Source organism: Pleurodeles waltl, chromosome 11, assembly GCF_031143425.1.
Source record: "Pleurodeles waltl isolate 20211129_DDA chromosome 11, aPleWal1.hap1.20221129, whole genome shotgun sequence".
Lineage (NCBI taxonomy): Eukaryota > Metazoa > Chordata > Amphibia > Caudata > Salamandridae > Pleurodeles > Pleurodeles waltl.
Window position 1 is genome coordinate 911,363,643 of NC_090450.1, and position 20,645 is coordinate 911,384,287.

At 41.8% G+C, this 20,645-nt stretch overlaps 1 protein-coding gene and 1 long non-coding RNA gene across 2 annotated transcripts in view; one reads left to right on the forward strand and one right to left on the reverse strand.

Annotated features, from left to right (window-relative positions):
- Positions 1–12,110, reverse strand: part of LOC138265225 (uncharacterized) — a 57,589-nt gene extending 45,479 nt beyond the window's left edge. Inside the window, exon 1 of the long non-coding RNA XR_011199315.1 lies at positions 11,977–12,110. This is a non-coding gene — a long non-coding RNA (uncharacterized lncRNA). The remainder of the gene's footprint in view (positions 1–11,976) is intronic.
- A 946-nt stretch (positions 12,111–13,056) lies between these two features.
- Positions 13,057–20,645, forward strand: part of GPN3 (GPN-loop GTPase 3) — a 48,421-nt gene continuing 40,832 nt past the window's right edge. The window contains exons 1-2 of the mRNA XM_069214875.1: positions 13,057–13,246; positions 18,211–18,319. Coding sequence (XP_069070976.1) covers positions 13,199–13,246; positions 18,211–18,319 — 157 coding nt within the window. The 5' untranslated portion in view covers positions 13,057–13,198. The remainder of the gene's footprint in view (positions 13,247–18,210; positions 18,320–20,645) is intronic.

Below are 20,645 nucleotides of genomic sequence, written 5' to 3' on the forward strand. Positions count from 1 at the left end.
GTAACTGGAAGGAGAAACCTTGAACCGCTCAGAGTTCAGACGGCTTAGCTGGAACTTTCTACAATGTACTGACGAACAGGAGAGGATGAAGACAATTTGATACAATTATTTGTAGTATAGGCTAAATGTGCTTTCCCAGGACTTGAACAATAGAGGCACTGACTAAAGACTCGTATGCAACAATTTTGTTACCTGAAGAGCCGGATGATGTTCTCATCACAAGAAGAACCAATCAATTTTATGGGACACAAGACATATGCAAAATTAAAGATTTGGTAAACAAAAACTATAGGTTAGAGTCCTAACTTCCGACAGACTGATCAATTAGCAATTAGTGGGATGGACTGGGAGACCCTATTAAAAAGCTGTGACAAGGGGTGAGGAACCAGAACTGCGAGGAGAAAGTTGATGACGTCAGGAGACGCTGTCCTAGGTGCTGACATTGGGCTTATACTATGTTGAGCCTGATACGTAGCTGACCATTGATGACCTGAAGACGAAGACTGACTTGTTGCTGATCCATCTTCGATAGGTAGCTATGAAAATGTGACTGACAATTTTATTACAAGCACGGAGGCTCCTATTATGCTAACTTCTCTTGCTTTAATTTAAACAGCAGCCAAGATAAACTACAAATCCCAGCAGACCCAGCTGGGAAAAACTACAAAAATATGTCATACAGAGTGTAACCAATCAGATTCACAGGAGAGTATAAACATATTGGCTGAGAGCAACAAGTCCTCTTTTCTTGCTGCTCGCAGTCAAGATAAGTACTATCTTTCTATTCATGCGTTTACATTTTCCTTAACATGTATATTTGGTGTTTTTTCTTCTTAATATAGTTTCATTATACATTTATATTGTTATGTGCTTCCTCTCACCCCCTTTCTCTGTTCGGTTAGTTTTAAACGCCGGTATTAGCGTCGTTTTATAGTTTATTATCGCGTCCCCAACGTTCTAAACTGAACGCCTGGGACGCGCGCTCTGCTCTGCAGCGTTTTATTGACAGAACGCGAGCCGGCACAGCTTCTGACAGCGTGTTTATTCAACGCGCGTCAGATCAGCTGTTTCTCCTTCAGATTGCAGCATTGCGGTCACGCTACATTAGCGCTTCCGCTCGCTCTCTCTCTCGCATTCCAACAGCGACTCCGGTGAGCTTTCTTCCGCATTCCAAGCCGTTTTTCTTGCCGGGGCTCAATTTAATTACACTGCAAAGCCGTTTTTTTCAGGTTTTTGCTATCAGACGCCCATAAATATTTTATTGCTTGTTTCCAGAAGGGTGACTTAATTATTTAATTAATCGTTTAACCCTTGTTTGAGGGGCACTCATAATTAGTCCTTTATTAATTCACTAAAACATTACAATTTATCCCTGTTGCTATGGAAAATTATTCTGAAGATGAGGACGCTCAGCAGTTTAAAGAGGATTTGGACTCCTTTATACAAGACTCCGTCCAGAAAGCGGTTTCTTCCTCAATCTCCGGTTTTTCTAAAACATTTGAAGCCTCTATTAGACGATTACTTTCTACTGCCTCCCCTTCCAAGGCCAAGAAAAGAAAGACAGACAATGTTGAGGCTAATTCTGACTCTCCGTCAAAAGATGTACCCAACCAACCCTCCACCTCTAGTATTTCCTTTCCCATTCAAATCACTAATCTGGGAGATACAGATGACGATATGGGTGATATCGACTCGGATAAAGACACGGATAAGGATGATCCAGACATAATGATCTGGTCGGGGCCTGTGGAGAAGAGGCGTAAAACTTCTCTAAACAAATTGGGAGAGTCATCTCAAACCAAATCGAAAAGTACTTTATTAGATTTTGCGGGTCAACCGATGTTTGATCCATCCCTTATCCGTCACCCTAATTCCACTGAATGGACTCCCTGTGACCATGTCTCTGAATATGTTTTAAAGAATCTACGTCAACCATTAGATAAGTTAGTACGCAATAGACTTAAGTCTGAGTGCCCCAGACCCTCCCTCCCCAACAACATCACTGATACCCCTGTTATCGACCCTAATATAATAATGTTTTTCACTAAATTTGGGAAAGACCCCAAAAAAGGTGTGGACAGAGCCTGGACCAACTGTCAGGACAGGTTACTTGACCTCTCTGGCCCTCTCACCAGAATTTTGGACCTGGCAGAAGAAGCCAGAATGGAAGGCAAGAAAGTTGACCCAGTCATCCTTTCTAATTGGGCCCAACGGGCGATTTGCCTACTTGGCAACACAAACGCCTCAATGGCGCATGAAAGACGCAAAAGCCTGCTACTCAAAATCGATCCCAAACTCAATACTCTAGCAGCTAAAGAAACGGGTCCGGAAGCCAATGGTTTACTATTCGGAGACTCTTTCATTAAAGAACTCAGTAAATATGTACAAACTTTTACCTCCATGGACAAAGCGCAATCTTCCATGCATAAGATTTTTCATTCTCGTGTTTTTGGAAGAGCCGGCAAAGGCAGGAGCCGCTTTGCCGGCCGATACACCCAGAGAGGTGCGGTCAACAAGACCAGAGGCTCCACTTCCTACCAACAGGAATACAAGCCACAGTTTTACCCACAAAGGTATCGTTCCTTCAGACGTGGCTACAGATCCAGAGGCTCCCAAAACTCAGGTAAGCGTTCCTCTTTATGGTTCATTGTTGGTGTGAGGCCGGACGGCACTATTTATGACAAATTGGCAGTCTTTAACCGCAGATCCATGGGTCCTGCAGACAGTCTCAGGCTATCATATAGAACTCTATTCAGTTCCTTTTCAACATCATATTCCAAAACCCCTAAATTTTTCCAAACAACAAGACACTCTTCTTTCTCAAGAGATCCATTCTCTAACTCTCAAGCACGCGATAGAGCCATGCTTCCCTCATCCTTCAGGCTTCATCAGTACGCTCTTCTTGGTCCAAAAAAAGAACAAGAAATATCGTCCTGTCATAAGCCTCAAATCTTTCAACAAATTTGTGGTTTACCACCACTTCAAGATGGAAACTATTCTCCATCTTCGAGATTCGTTATTAACAAATGATTGGATGGTTCGTTTAGACTTACAAGATGCTTATCTCTCCATTCCCATTCATCACTCCTTCAGGAAATTTCTACAATTCCAATGGAAGGACCAATTTTACCGCTTTACGTGCCTTCCGTTTGGCCTTTCTTCAGCTCCTTGGTGTTTCACCAAGGTGTTGAAGCCAGTGATAACTCACTTAAGAGCTCAAGGGGTCAGAATTATTGTATACCTAGACGATTTCCTAATTCTACACCAGGACAGATCCCTACTCATACAACAACTAGACATGTTCGTTTCCCTCCTTCAGAACTTAGGGTTTCTTATAAACAAAGACAAATCCAACCTCATTCTGTCCCATCACATGGAATTCTTGGGGTTTCTCATAGACTCTACCGAAGCTACACTTCATCTTCCGGCCCAAAAGATTTCCCATATAAAAAAGGAAATACACTTGGTTCTCAACAAGTCACAGCTTATGATCAAAAGTCTTGCCCGTATAATCGGCCTGTTAGCCTCATCTATTCAAGCCATATTTCCAGGTCCTCTTCACTATCGAGCGCTTCAGCGACTAAAAATTCGACATCTCCGAGAAGGCTTTACTTACGAGGATCTAATCCTGTTAGATCACGAATCCCGGAGCGAACTTCAATGGTGGCTCGATCACCTAGACGCCTGGAATGGCCGGGCAATATTCTCTACAGCACCAGATCTTGTCTTAGAATCCGATGCAAGTCGGACTGGTTGGGGCGCAAGATGCGCTCAGTTCTCGACTGGAGGTTTATGGTCAAGAGAGGAGTCATCTCTGCACATAAACTGTTTAGAGATTCTTGCAGGTTCCTTTGCGATCCAAACCTTCGCCAAAGACAGGGTAAGCTGTTCTATTCTCCTCCGGATGGACAATCTTTCAGCAGTACGGTATATAAATCACCTCGGAGGTACTCGGTCAAAACCCCTCGCCGAACTAGCGAAGAGTCTATGGGAATTCTGCCTTCAAAATCAGATTTCCTTACGAGCAGAGTACCTTCCGGGAAATATGAACACAATCGCGGATTGGTGTTCCAGATATCTTCAAGATTCCAGCGATTGGCGTCTTCACCCTTCCATCTTCAACAATCTCTCTTCCAAATTCAGTCCCTTTTCCGTCGATCTTTTTGCTTCGCGTTTAAACACTCAAATCCCTCAATTTTACAGTTGGCGACCAGACCCCCAGGCTTTAGCCACCAACGCCTTTCAACAGGACTGGTCCAACCAAATCAACTATGCCTTTCCCCCCTTCATAATGATTCCCAGAGTTTTGGCGCAGGTTCGTCGTCAATCCACCAAAGTGCTTTTGATTACCCCCCTCTGGCAGGGTCAGCCTTGGTTCCCTTCAGCTCTCGAATTACTCATAGACCTCCCTGTTCTCCTTCCACTCTTTCCCTCCCTCTTGTTGAATCCCCAAGGTCAGCCTCACAACTTGATACTCAGGCAATCTCTTCAGTTAGTCTCATGGATGGTTTCGGGTCTGCCTGGAGAACCCCAGGAATTTTGCAGGAAGCTGCAAGCTTCATACGTCAAGCCTGGGCTCCCGGCACAACCAAAGCTTACAAATCAGCCTGGTCAGTCTGGCATAATTGGTGTCTGCTCAGGGGTGCCAATCCCACTTCAGCAGATGTAGTCCTAGTTGTTAATTTTCTAGCATCCCTGGCAGCCCAGGGCAAGGCCTACAGAACAGTCAACATGTACAGGTACGCAATTTCCGCGGAACATGATAGAATAAATAATAAACCCATTGGCGAACACCCTCTGATTTGTCGACTGTTAAAGGGAGTTCGTTTTTCCAAACCCCTTTTACCTAAGTTCAATTCCATGTGGGATGTTAATGTAATCTTACAGTTTCTCTTATCTCAACCGTCTAATTCCCTTTTATCCCTAAAATTTCTTTCTGCTAAACTAACCATTCTCCTCTGTCTAGTCTCCCTTAAACGTATTTCTGACGTTAGAGCATTAGATGTGACTTCTGTACAGTATACTCCTCAAGGTGTTTTCTTTTAAGTTCAAAGAAGGACAAAAACTAATTTAATGTCTGTTTTTTATCCTTATTTCCCTGATCATGCGAACATATGTGTAGGAACTTGTTTGAAAGAATACATTTCAAGAACTAAAGATTTGAGAAGGTCTTCTGAAACTCAACTCCTCGTCTCATTTAGATCCCCTCATAATCCTGTCACTTCCACTACTCTAGCCCGTTGGGTAAAATGGATTATGGACCTGGCCGGTATCAATATCTCCCTTTTTGGGGCCCATTCCACCAGAGGAGCTATGGCTTCCAAAGCCTTTTGGGCAGGATTGAGTTTAGGGGACATTCTCAAATCCGCTGATTGGTCAAATGTCTCAACTTTTAGAACCTTTTATTGCAAGCCTGTTTCCCATGTAGCTAATTCAGTAATTTCTATGCTTTGAACTAGCATAATAGGAGCCTCCGTGCTTGTATTAAAATGGAGATTTTCTTAGCTTTAGTGAAAGAAAGTCTTGATTTTATTAAATACACGGAGGCGAGTATTATCCCACCACTATTGTTTTCTATTTAACCCTCCCTTTTATTTTTCATCAGGTACAGCTACCACTACCAACCAGACATCCTAAGGCTCTTTCTTCACCCTACCAGGATACGCCGATGGCCACATCCTCCTGGATTCAGGGAAGGACTCTACTTCAAGACCTTTTCATCCCGGATCTTGATCAAAAGACTGTTCATATTGTACATCGTTTTGAAGCTTTATTCTCAATTTTATTGGCATGTGCTATTTTACTCCTGATTGTACCTTTATTCAGAGTGACTTAACTGCTCTGCAAGAAAAGAGGACTTGTTGCTCTCAGCCAATATGTTTATACTCTCCTGTGAATCTGATTGGTTACACTCTGTATGACATATTTTTGTAGTTTTTCCCAGCTGGGTCTGCTGGGATTTGTAGTTTATCTTGGCTGCTGTTTAAATTAAAGCAAGAGAAGTTAGCATAATACTCGCCTCCGTGTATTTAATAAAATCAAGACTTTCTTTCACTAAAGCTAAGAAAATCTCCATTTTGTGCCTTTTCTTCTAGGTACCAACTGCGCTGTTTTGTAGAATTTCTCTCTTTTAGGTAGATTTTTCCAAATTAATGTTTTTCTCTAAATTGCTTTCGCATGAGGACCGACATGCTAATACTAATGTTGGTTAGGTAGGCTGACAGGGGAGATGTTGACAGTGACAAATGACTGATAAATTAATTTGCTGAATTGCATCATTAATGCTGATATTCACTGGCTTATGATTTGCGTTGTTGCTCATGTTTTCCTTAAAGAAAAATGTTTTCTTTTGATGAACTAATAAAGATCGATTACTAAAGGCATAATTAACATTTGATTAGAATTGTAATCAATAGGGAATAAAAATTGTTAACCTTTTCCATGAGTGATGGTTATTTCTGAATAGGGTGTTTTTTCTGTGGTACTTAAGGTGTTTTATCTTGTTCTATTGATGTTTATTATTGATTCAGTGATCACTGCATGACTAGGATACTCCATGCGATTCAAAAGATGCATCGACCTACACGCGTCCCCTTGTAAGTTTGCTTACTAAGGACCAGGCACGCTAGCAACACAAATGCTAGAAAATGTTCTATTCTACCCCCTCATCTCCAGCGGGTCCACAGAGAGCTGAGGGAGGAGGTGTCTCCTCATCCGCCAGAGCCCCACTTTCAGTGCTGTAGTGCTTCACCGTTCTGACGACGGAGCTGTGAATAAATGAAATAACCAGGCACATAAACCAGTATGCATGCTAATTTCTATATACGATTTTATTACAAGAACGGAGGCTCCTATTATGCTTTCCTTTCTTGCTTTAATCGAATAGCAGCCAAGATAACATATTACAAAAACTACATATCCCATGAAACATGGGGAAAAAAGTCACTGGTGATGTCACAAACAAACAACCAATAATGAATGTCCAATCCCAATAACTATCTTAACTACGAGCAACAAGTCCTCTTTTCTTGCTGCTCGCAGTCAAGATAAGTTCTTTTCCTCATCTCGTTTTTTCTTATCTTTGTGTATTTCTTGTGTATTAAGATTTAGTTTATTTATGATAATGTTCTGAAAATAGGTTAATTCTAATGTTTAAACTCTACTAATTTATTTTCTTTATTTCCGTCTTTCGGCCGTTTTTCCTCAAAAGCGCTTGCCTCGTGCTTCACAGGCAGAGCCGAGCGTTCTTTTTGAACGTTCGGCTCTCCCGCCGCTCTCTCCTGAGGAGCGCGTCTCTCTTCAACGCGTTCCTCAGAAGAGCTCGGGCCAGCACTGACGCGTCGCCACGGAAACCTCTCCCTGGCTCGGGAGGCTCCGTTTTTCACTCTCAGCTGTTTACTGAGAGGCTCGGCTACATCGCGGGAGGCGCGACACGCCCCTCTTCAGTATCTTTCGTTTATTCCTTTGAAATTTGGGTGTCAATCTCTTGCTTCCACACGCCCACACAACATTTTAACCCTTAATTTACTGTTTAATTTTAAACAGTTTTTCCTTCCAATTTGAGTTTTTTTTCTGCCTGGCATCCTTGTTATTATTATTATTTTTCTTATTGTTATTTACTTTACTATGTCAAAACAAGTAGCTGATCACTCCAATGACATAGATATGGATCATTTACGTGCTGATCTGAATTCTTTTATTCAGGATACTGTACAACAGGCTGTATCTTCGTTTATGCTACAAATGTCAAAAAAGCTAGAATTGTCTTTTAAGAAAATTTCCTCTCAGGGTTCCAATATTTCGGAACCGGGTAAAGGTAAAAAGCGCATATTTTCCAAAGCTCAAGTACAATCGAGCGCTGATGAATCTCCCCAGATGGCTGGTCCTTCCCCCCGTAAGGAATCCAAAACGGTGGAAAAGGGTCCCTCTCCTTTGAATATTGTTCAGTTGAGGGATACTGATGATGACATGGAATATGATGATGGGGACGATGATGATTTACAGGGTTCTGACGACCTCTGGAAAGGGCCTTTAGAGAAGAGGCAAAAAATGTCTCTTTCTGATACAAATCCTTCACAGGTTAATGATTTCACAGTACTGGATGCTTTGGGGGAACCAATGTTTGATCCGACGCCAATACACCACCCAAATTCTACGGAATGGTTCCCGTCTGATCACGTGGCGGATTATGTTTCGTGTCATTTAAGACACTCGTTAGATAAAGCCACGAGAAATAAACTACGATCTGAATGTCCTCGTCCCTCCCTTCCTTATAAAATTACTTCCACACCGGTAATTGATCCTAATATGGTGTTATTTTTCTCCAAGTTTGGTAAGGATCCTAAGAAAGGGGTCGACTGTGCGTGGTCCGTTTGCCAGGACCGATTATTGGATTTGGTTGGTCCTTTAACTAGGATTCTTGATTTAGCTGAGGATGCCAGGTTGGAAGGCTCACAGATTGACCCTGAAGCTCTGTCCAATTGGGCCCAACGGGCGATTTGTTTGCTGGGAAATGCAAACACTGCAATTTCTCAAGAGAGACGTAAGAGTCTTTTACTCAAGATAGAACCTAAATTGGGCAGTTTCGCAGCCAGGGAAGAAGGACAGCAGGCGGACAGCCTTCTTTTTGGAGACTCATTTATTAAGGAGCTCGGTAGATATGTTTCTACCTTCGCAACATTGGATAAGGCTCAATTTTCAATGAAGAAGATTTTCAACTCCAGAGTTTTGCCAGGGCCGGTAAAGGAAGGAGCCGCTTTACCGGCCGTTTCGCCACCCGCGGTGGCAGTTTCCGAGGCTCTTCCATCTACTCCATGGACTTCAGACCTCAGTTCTACCCCCAAAGAGGGAGGGGTTTCAGGAGCAGAAGCTTCCGTCAAAGGGGAGGACAGGTCTCAGGTAAGAAATTTATGTTTTGGCCCTCTTCCTGTAGGTGGTCGATTAGCCCATTTTCTTTCGAATTGGTACCGAATTACCGCGGATCCTTGGGTTCTTCAAACCATTAAGGGGTATTGCATAGATCTCTATCAAGTTCCCAGCCAAACTTCTCCACCTCTTCCTCTAAGGTTCTACCAAGAACAATCTCGTTTGATGAATCTAGAGATTTTATCTTTAATTTCAAAAAATGTAATAGAAGAGACTTGCTTCCATCCCTCGGGTTTTCTCAGCACCATATTTTTGGTACAAAAGAAAAACAATAAATTTCGCCCAGTGATAAACTTAAAACTATTCAACAACTACGTTGTTTACAATCATTTCAAAATGGAAATGATCCTGCATCTCAGGGACATTCTGTTGGAGGGCGATTGGTTTGTTCGACTGGATCTTCAGGACGCTTATTTTGCGATTCCTATCCATCCTTTTTACAGAAAGTTCCTACAGTTTCAATGGGAAGACTCGATTTTTCAGTTCAAAGCCCTCCCTTTCGGTCTAGCTTCGGCTCCTTGGTGCTTCACAAAAGTGATGAAACCAGTGGTAGCTGCTTTAAGAGCTCAGGGAATAAGATTGATCGTCTATCTGGACGACTTTCTCATAATGGCTCAGAACAAGGATACTCTGTTGCAACACTTACACATTTCCCTTCATCTACTACAGTCCCTTGGCTTTCTAGTAAACATGGAAAAATCTTCTCTGGTTCCCTCAACTCAAGTGGAGTTTCTGGGTTTCCTCATAGATTCCAAAACCACATCTCTGTCCCTTCCCCATCAGAAGGTATGTCGTATAAAGCACGAGTTACGGCAGGTCCTCAGTCTCTCTCATCTACCTCTGCGATCCTTAGCAAGAATTGTGGGCCTATTGGCTTCATCCATTCAGGCCATATTCCCAGGTCCGTTACATTACAGGGCTCTTCAAAGACTAAAGATTTGTCATCTCCGCAAGGGCCTTCAGTACTCGGACGTCGTTCGGTTAGATCAGGATTCTTGCGCAGAGATACAATGGTGGCTCGATCATTTGGAAGCCTGGAACGGAAGAGTTATTTTCTCCTCGGCCCCAGATCTAGTATTAGAATCCGATGCAAGTCGGACAGGTTGGGGCGCAAGGTGTGGCAACGTCTCGACTGGGTGCGTATGGTCAGAGAGGGAGTCTGCCTTGCACATCAATTGTTTAGAGATGCTTGCAGGCTCCTTTGCTCTGAAGACCTTCGCGAAGGACAAGGTAAGCTGTTCTATTCTCCTAAAGATGGACAACATTTCCGCCGTAAAATATATCAATCATCTAGGGGGAACAAAATCCAAACCCCTTGCAGATCTAGCCAAAAGCTTTTGGGAGTTTTGCCTTCTCCGAAAATTGTCGGTCACGGCACAATACCTTCCAGGGAAAATGAATACCATAGCAGATTGGTGCTCACGCTACCTAAAAGACTCCAGCGATTGGCGTCTTCATCCTTTAGTATTCAACAAACTTTCTTCGAAATTCGGCCTCATGTCGATAGATTTGTTTGCTTCACGATTGAATTCTCACCTCCCAAGGTTTTACAGCAGGAGACCGGATCCCCAGGCTCTCGATACGGACGCTTTTCTTCAAGACTGGTCTCCCCATTTCAATTATGCTTTTCCTCCCTTTGTGATGATTGCCAGAGTCATGGCCCAGGTTCGTCGTCAACGAGCCTCCCTGGTTTTGGTGACACCCTTTTGGCAAACCCAGCCTTGGTTCCCCTCGGTTCTAGAATTGTCAATAGACTTTCCTGTCCTGATTCCTTCCTTCCCGGAGCTCCTGCTCGATCCGGAAGGTCGTCCTCACGACATGGTTCTCGACCACTCCTTAACTCTCGTAGCATGGAAGATTTCGGGTCAGCCTGGAGAACCCCAGGAATTTCGGAAGAAGCTGCTCAATATATCCGCCACTCTTGGGCCCCAGGAACATCCAAGGCCTACAAGTCTGCCTGGTTGGTCTGGAGTGGCTGGTGCTTGGACAGGAATTCAGATCCCTTTTCAGCCGATGTAACTCTAATTGTTAATTTTTTAGCATCTCTTGCCTCCCAAGGAAAGGCATATAGAACGGTGAATACTTACAGATCCGCCATTTCTGCTGAACATGTTCGAATTGATGGTAAACCGGTTGGGGAACATCCTCTGGTGTGTCGTCTTTTGAAGGGAGTAAGATTTTCTAATCCCCCTACACCTAGATACACGCATTTATGGGATGTGACTTTGGTTTTAAATTTGTTCAATTCTTGGCTCGATAATAATTTACTTTCTTTAAAGTGTCTTTCTGCAAAGTTAACTATGTTGCTATGCTTAGTTTCATTGAAGCGTGTTTCTGATGTAAGAGCTTTGGATATATCTTCCGTCCAGTTTTCTCCTTCTGATGTATCTTTTAGAGTTCATAGGAGAACTAAAACTAACATTTCTATAATTCATTATCCGTATTTTCCTTTGCATCCTAAGCTATGTGTTGGTAAATGTTTAAAAGTTTATATTGCCAGAACTGCAGATTTAAGAACGTCCTCCTCTCACCAGTTACTGATTTCATTTTCTAAACCTCATAAACCCGTTTCTTCCCCTACTCTGGCTCGTTGGGTTAAATGAGTTATGACCCTTGCGGGTATCGACACTACCTCTTTTGGAGCACATTCTACTAGAGGTGCTATGGCTTCTAAGGCTTTTTGGGCTGGAGCTCGCTTGGAGGACATTCTTAGATCAGCGGATTGGTCTAATGTTACTACCTTTAGGACCTTTTATTGCAAACCCATTTCTTCTATGGCTGATTCAGTTGTTAATATGCTTTAAACAAGCATAATAGGAGCCTCCGTTCTTGTAATAAAATTCAGATTTTCCTAGCTTTAGTGAAGGAAAGTCTAGATTTTATTAAAGACACGGAGGCGAGTATTATCCCACCGCTTTATTAACCCACCCTTTCTTTTTCAGTGCCGGCTCCTCCTGAACCACTCGTCTCATCCTGAAGAGGTCAATTCCGGGTGTAAGGCCCTTCTTCGGAGTCATCTTTCTTCTGGCACTTCCCATGTTCACCACTTACCGTTATCTGGATGTTGTGATATCCCCAAGGAACCGTCTCCTCTTTCTTCTCTGGACTTTGCCAAAGACTTTTTCACTTTATTAATGGCCTTTTCCATTATTTTGGTTATAATTCCTTTATTCCGTCCGCTTTGACCTGCTCCTGCAAGAAAAGAGGACTTGTTGCTCGTAGTTAAGATAGTTATTGGGATTGGACGTTCATTATTGGTTGTTTGTTTGTGACATCACCAATGACTTTTTTCCCCATGTTTCATGGGATATGTAGTTTTTGTAATATGTTATCTTGGCTGCTATTCGATTAAAGCAAGAAAGGAAAGCATAATACTCGCCTCTGTGTCTTTAATAAAATCTAGACTTTCCTTCACTAAAGCTAGGAAAATCTGAATTATCAATATAAGAATTTTATTTATTAGAACAGAAATCCGACTGGAAAGGGAAATCAGAAGAATAATGTAGCCATTATTTTAAAACAGGATAAAACTCGAATGACTCCTGCACTCTAAAACGCACTTAGTTTACGACTAAAATATTTCAGATTCTAAAACTGATCTGACGTGCTGAACAGCGCCTACTGCCGGCACATTATGAGAAGTAGGTTAGTCATTTCAGTCCCAAAATGTTGTGCGCGGCCATCTAGTTGCATGTTTGCTTAAATAAAAAGGGGACTACAATAGCCATCAGTTAACTTAATGCGCCTACAGAGGGTGGCCATACTTGTATGAGGTGCATGTCTGTCAGTACATTTGGAAATCCGATATGCACAGATTTTCTTTGAAAACTTTCAAGTGTTATAAACTTTATGAGCAGTGAGACTTAGTATATCAATATATGCCTACTGTCACCATGACAGTACATTTATAGAAGCTATTTAGCATCATTTTTTACATGTAAAAAGGCATTAGATAGTATAACAAACATAAGGTTTTCATTTGTAGCAATATATTCTAAAGTGTCTTACAAATCGTATAGAAATATTGATATCGTTACAAAATTAAAGATGGCCGACTTGTTTACCATGACCTACTATGAACGCGCTGCTTATGCCAGGGGAATGTTTACCGTGGACTAGGTGTATGCAGTCCTTCTTTTATCTCCGTACCGGAGCAGCATTGATGTCTCTGCGAGTCGAAGCTTAGTTCAGCTGTCCGATGGGATGATTGAGCAGCGACCGACCGGGTGAAGTATCCTGACGCAGCGGGACCAGTGCCTTTCAGGCCGCAAAGATGCCTCGGTATGCCCAGCTAGTGATGGGCCCTGCTGGCAGCGGCAAGGTGAGACAGGTTTACAACTAGGGTGAGAGTGGCGGGAAACAATATATCAAAGTGACCCCGGTACTAGCTTCAAAAGACCCCCAGGGCTCGCTGTACGCGAGAAAGCCAAGCTAAAGAGACTGTAGGAGGTGGACGGGGACATGCTCACAGTCTGCCAAGACACAAAACATCAATGTTATCTTGGTGCGGGAAATGGAAAACATGCACCCTAAGAGTGGTCGTCGTACAGTTGACAAACACTGTGACTATTATATTATGGCAATTAGAAGTCGAAATGCACGGCATTTAAGCACCTCGTCACCGTTTTAGTACTTGCAGTTTTGAAACCACGATGCTACAGTACTCCAAAACTAGAATAGGAATGCTATGATAACGGGCAGCACCACACCTAATCCGCAACATTGTTGTATTTACAGTGGGACAGTACCAGCATTTATAAACTGGCCTCGTGTGTTTTCAGAGAGGCAGGGCCAGTAATTCTCCATAGGACTGCCACATCTTTTAAGATATGGAATGCTTACAGTGGGTCAATACCATCAGTGCTCAGCCAGGCTGCTACACTTGTAATCAGTGCTTTTAAATGGGGGAAATAAAATAAATGGTGGTACTGACCAAATTGAGCCGTAAACTGGGGGTGGAGTTTGGGGCGGATTCGAGGACGGGGCTAAAAGGAAAGCATTTAGCAAAATTAAAATGTTCTTAGTGCACGATCGTGCATAATGATACAGACATTGGACACTGTGGGCAGTCTGAGAAAGGAACCTTGACAATGGCATACTATAATTAAGTTCTTGTTTACAGACATAAATTACACCATGCCCCATTTACTTGTCATCTATGTTTTTTCAGTTATAGCGACTTCTTCAAATTACTGTTTGCAATTCTATTACATTCAGTAATAACACTTATCCACCTAACACAATATTAGTCAATTTAAAAGTCACAAAATAATGAAGTACATTTATGTAAAGTATTTGAAAAACAAAAGCTGTGGAACGCCATGCGATGGCTAAGAAAATATGCATGGATGTTTTATCTAATTACCCTAAATTGCCACAACCCACCCAACTTCATGGCAACGTTGAACTTGAAATTATAGTACCTCTAGTGTGGTTTTATTTATTTAAAGATCCCAATAGTGTCTTCTAAATATTTACAGTGATTATAAGTAACCAGTGTTTCATCTTTCCTTCATTTGTGCGTGTAATTTCATTTGAGGAAATATAGCATTTTAATGAATTTTGAAGCCAAGCTATTTTATTAAAGTTGACCCCTCTAGAATCGATGCGTTTGTAACTCGCTTTTAATCAAAAACTGCACTTTTCCATCTCCCTTTTCCTCCTTCTGCCCTCTCATCGTCTCAGTCCCTCCCCACTTCTTTCTCTAACTCTATCTCTGTGACTTCCTGTCTGAATCCTCCTTTCTTACTTGATATTGCTTTTGTCTTCACAACCATTCTTTCATCTATCACACTTTGATCTTTGTGTCTCCTTCTTTTACTCACTTTTCATTGGTACTGTCATTTCACCCTTTCTTCTACTCTTCTCAGTTCTATTCCTCTTTTTTACCATACTCCCAGTTTGACTCTTAATTGACATATCATAGAGATTTATTGTTAGACTGAATAAACGTCTTAAGTGTTCTCATATCATGTCACTGTGAAATTAGTTTCTCATTCCCTTTCAGTTATGTTTCTCATGCTCTCTCTCTTCACTCTTCTCACTTTCTTTTAGTTTCTCCTCTCATTCTCCTCTCTCACTTGTTTCTTTCTCCTTTTTATTTTCTCTCCCTTTCTGGCAGGGAACCAAGGGAAAATGAATGGAGCTTAATTATTTGTCAGTGTAAAATTGTCTCCACACAGCACTCAAGTGCTTTTTAACACTGCATCTGGCCTTATAAACTCAACTCTAGTGCCAAACCACTGAGGTCTGCTGAAAAAAACAGATAACTTTAAACAGCTTGGATATTTCTGCCCCGTGTTGCCCTTGAGACAGGCAGCAGGGCCTACAGCTCAACAGCGCAGGTGCAATAGATGCTGTCCAAATTTGCCTTATCAGGGCATCCCTGATAAAGCAAATTAGCTGTTGCCTAGAGCAGCACTGATGCACAGCTGTAGAGTGACACACTCATGGCACTGATCCTTTCGTTGTGTTACTGAGTACGTTACGCTCCATGAAGAAAGAAAAACTCCGTAGAGTACTTTAAGTCCCTGCACTTTGTACCGGTGAATACCGGCCCTTTTAAAGTACTGTCTATAGTGGATAGTGCCAGTACTACTCAGCAGTTCTGCTGTACATATAGGGGGCAGTACCTTTCTGCCAAGCGGGCTATTAGGCTTTTTAATGGGCTGGTAACAGCTCTTCTCAACATACTTACAATTGGCAGTACCAACCCTTCTCAGTAAGGGAGCCACATTCCACTCCATCATGTTTCTGCTCAAGGTAGCACTGTAGACCGCAACCAGCCACATGCATATTTGTCTTGGGTCAGTTAATGCACTTTTCTGCAGTGCTGTTATACTTTTGGATTACTTATTATCAGAATCTTTCTACAGGAAGTAGATACAGAATCGGTGGAAAGAGGGGTGAGGCGAAGGCCGTCCTTCATAAAGAGTGTCCGGATGAGAATAGTTTTATAGCTTTTGGTTGGGAGTTTACACCTCAAGCACAGTGTTGGAAAGCAATAATGGAACGCAATTGGGCATTTTCCCTTTAAAGGTCACACAGTACAACATGTTAGCACGGTTCAACACTGTTTCATTTGTCCCTTTCACTTGCTGGTTCTGTTTGAATAGGTGGTGGGGTTTCAACTCTCAGGATGGATGGACTGTTCGCCTCTTAAGTGGTCAGTTCAGCTTACAACTGAGACAAACTGGGAGTAGAAAGGAAATAGCTTACTGTCTCACTGGACCAATGAGGTGGTTTGATAGCAGAGGGCAGGAGGCACTGCCATTGCAGGCAGGTTGCGGAAGCAGGTCGTCCTTGTCCTGCAGGCTGACGAGTGTGTAGTTACTGGTAGAACGTGGGGAAATCAAGAAGGGGGTTATCTTTCTCTGCAGATCTTTAGGAATTTAGCAATAGGTTTGGGTTGGCCTCCAGCAGGAGAACTCAGAAGTGTTACCCTCTTGCTGCGTATCGAAAATATTCAGAAGAGAACTAGCTCTGGCATTACCATTGGTCCCCATGGTGACAAGAATGTTATTCCAAAGAATATCGAAATACATATATAACTACTAGACAAAGAAAATTGAGCTCACCCCTAGGCATCCAACAAATTATTAGAGCACTCGAAGTAGCCCATAATGGATGGTGCTATTGCTTACTCTTTTCTTCTCTGCTATTTGTAGAGCAAAATAAACACCCTCAAAGAAACGTCTCTTGGACTGTTGAGAGCACAATGAGGCAAAGCAGAAAGCAACTCTACAAGAGATGGAACGCCTTTTAAGATGTTTGCAAAAGAGAAATACGTTTATTTTCCTTAATAGCTCAATAAGCAAAGAATTTGACATAACTGAGAGTTGGGCTGTCCGATGTCTACCCTCCTATCTAGCATATAAGTATTTGGGTACAGAGAAAAAAAGCAGGTGGGAGGTTGGTAAAAGGTTTATCACATGGCAGTATTTGTGGAATAAGTGTGATAGAACAACGTAGTTCCAGATATAAAACTTAGCGAATCACACCAGTGGTTTTAAAGGGGGTTATGTACAGATGGCCAATGCTGCTCTTTATGTCTGGTCAAATGTGGTTGAATATCCTCTGCCCCAATAGCACTCAGCATTTTCCGTGTTTTAATCTGATTAAGGCTTTTGCAAGTAACCCAGCTATATTTAATTGCAAAGGTCCAGATGAATATTCAAAGATATTGGCCACCTTGATCTCCCGAAAGAAAGTTAGGAGGTATAGACTGCGGCTCGAGACTCTGATGTGGTAGAAATTTATTTTTGAGACTCCCAGGACATGTTCTCTTTTCTGGAGGAGGGAAGGTTGAAAGTTGTCGCCATGTCATTGTGTCCATTAATTGACGCATATATACTTTAAAAACAAGGACTACTCTATACACTCACGAGGACTAAGGTAACACTATAATACATGCACAGTTGTCCCGTTGGACTAATTTGTAAGTGGATGCCTCGTATCACTTTAAAGGAGTCCGTTCAACATTTTATTATTTCGATACACATCGAATGAATAGTAAGTGTTAATTGAGACAAAGTGAAGTCACAGTCCAAAATACTGATTTTCTGTCGATCTGTATTATTAAATACAAATATTTATATTTCATTTGCAGTCACATGTGAAAGGGTGAACCAAGAGCAGTCAACGCAATGCTCCAATGTCAAACTATAAACAGTATTTTAAAAGTAACTCTTTACACAAAGACACTGAACAACCCTTTGGTTGTAGATATCATTAGTCGGTATACATCAGACATGGCTATGTAATAAATCCCAGTTTCTCCTGTTAATGAATCTGTCACAACACAGGCCAAGAGGCGATTTTTGTCAAACTTTCGATCCCCATTTTATTTGTAAGGACTTCTCAGGATCAAGTCATCTAACCTTTCAACCACCTAGTGGGTCCTGGTTGAGCCACACACAGTGCTTCATAGTCACGTTCATAACCTTTAATATTCTTGACCCTTTTAATTCAAGCGGGGAATGCACCTTAGCCATGCGTGCCTAATGTCCTCATCCGGAACAAGCCATTAAACCATCTGCTTCGCCATTGAAGCTTAAAATATTATACATGTGTCGGGACGGCTCAAGAGTCTGAGGTGGTAGAAATTTATCCTTAAGACTCCCAGGATGTGCGTTCTTTTGTGGCGGAGGAAAGGTTGCTCGTTATTGCCATGTGATAATGTCTGTTGTTTGATGCAAGCATGGAAGCTTTCTTTGACTACAGAGGAGGCCAGGACTGTCATATTATTCAGCAAGCCTAATTGAAAGAAATTATTTCATGTTTCAGAGCACATACTGTTCTACATTGGTGCAGCATTGTGAAGAATTGAACAGATCTGTGCAGGTTGTCAACCTCGACCCAGCAGCAGAACACTTTGACTACCCTGTAATGGCAGGTCAGTTATCTTTTTGTTTAATCTTGAATAAAAATAAAATAGCTTAAGCTGGTGATACATTTGTAGTGCTGTGGATAACCTTGCAGCTGATTTGGGTGGAGAGGTCATGCCCCTCAGCATTTGCATAGCTGGGTAGTGTCCTATTTTTACTGTACCCCCTTAACTTCACCTAATATTTAATTCTATGTACTTGCCTCAAGATCACATTTTTGTTGTACTTTTTTTGTTTTTTGTTTTTACAGTCATGCAATCGCTTTTCCATAGCGGGAAAATTGATCTCAAGGTGTGCATAGTTTAGTGTTAGAATTGTTAGTAAATAATTTATATTGGTATAGTTTTGTTTAATTCAGGGTTAGTATTACTTTAATTATAGGAAACATGATTTGCATTTCAATAATTGTTAGCATTAAAGTGAACACCATTTATTTATATTTAATGTAAAACAAATCAGACTTTTGCAGTTAGAACTATGCCTTATTTAAAATAATTTAATAAAAAGGTAAAATAAATATATTTTATAAAATGTCAAGTTAGGGTTAGCAATAGGGTTTAAAAAGATTTATTTTCTCACTGTAATTTGATTTACTTTATGAATAGGGTAATACTTCATTATCACCAAAATACCTAATTTATCGTTTATTTAAATTTAATTATATTTAGGGTTAGCATAGTTTCATTAAAGGTGCTCATTTTTACATTTAAAAGGTAACAATTTGTTAGTTTTTGGTTACTGATTTAGAGTAAGGTAACCAGATATTTTAATTGATTAAAACAAATTACATTTATGTTTTGACTATGTATAGTAGTATTGACATTTAATGTAACTGCTATTTAATGTAATTAAAATAAAGGCTAGATTTCAAAAAAAGTATGATAGTAAAGTTTAACAAGTGGGGATAAAGTGAAGGTTGAATAAATTACATTTAATTTCAGTATTATGAGTCAGTGTGGAAAGTAAAGGTTAGACAAACTAAAAGTAACCATTGGCGGTATGGATCCAGTGTTATGCTCAAGTGTGGAGCTTTGATTGGGGTTTAGCCACAGATGACCGCATAGCTCTATAGGCAGACAATGTCCTGCTTTCCATGTCCCACCTGGCTGAGACAGGTCCCAGGCTCCTACAGATCCTGGGGATCTTTGGAGAGACATCGGGCCTGCAGGTCAACTGGCGTAAGTCTTTCTTGGTCCCTCTGGAAAGAGATCAACAGATAAAGCGTGGCAATCCCATATCCCAATACAAACAAATCAACTTCCCATACTTTGGGATATGCATATCATGGAAGTCTAACGTGGTGTCCATGTGACCCGATGAACATGCGATGACCGTACACGTTGGAACTCCCTCCCACTGAACACCATGGCTAGGACACATTGTTTAAAATTATGATTCTCCTACCACTGCTCTATATCCTCCAGAACTACCCTGCACACATTCCAAAATCCTGATTTGACTCGATCCAGGCCATGGGACGTAAATTTATATGGGCAGTGGGCACCCTTAAAGTGGCCTCTGGGAAATGGGTCCGTACAATGTATGATGGGGGGTCTTGCCATGGGCCAATATGCGCTTATACTTCTGGCGACACAACTCCTTCCCATTAATAACTAGTTTCACGGGGGATGGGATGACCCTGCCTACAGGTATGAATTAGTCCTTTTAGGCCTAGAAAATATCCTACACATCCTTTTTTGGGGGCTCCATTCCATCTGAGCTTCCAGAGGTAATCCAAATGGCACTTAAAGCATGGAAGGGAGCCCTCCGATGGATCAAGTGGAATCCGAAATTGACAAGGGAAACTCTACTCTGGGAGGAGTTCTGGCTCTCGCCAGTATCCTCACTGGAAGGGTTCTGGGGCTAGGACTCCATAGGTATTTTACAAAAAGATGACATTTGGGACGGGAGACAAATTAAGTCCATTCAAGAACTTCAAACAGAATTCCGAATGCCAATGACACATTTTTACTGTTACTTTTAACTCTGTCATGCCTCGCAACCCTACCAAGGTCAGAGGATATTTCAGAATACAGCCCCCTCGAAAAAAAGATCCTCACGGGCCCATTGGGTACAGGCTGTGTCTTGCAAATGTATAAGTCCCTGGTTGTACACTCGCCCACATTCTTAGATGCCCTGAAGGCCAAGTAGGAGACACGGGTGGGAGAGTTGAATGAGAGTTTTGCTTCACTGATGACTGAGCTGAAACACTCATGCACTGACAAAAATCTCTGGAATGCGCTTATTAGTCTAAGGAAGACATTTATTAATTCACTTCTCAAGGTTCATAAAAGAAGGTCAGCATGCTGGAGGCACATGTTTCAAAAACGGTCA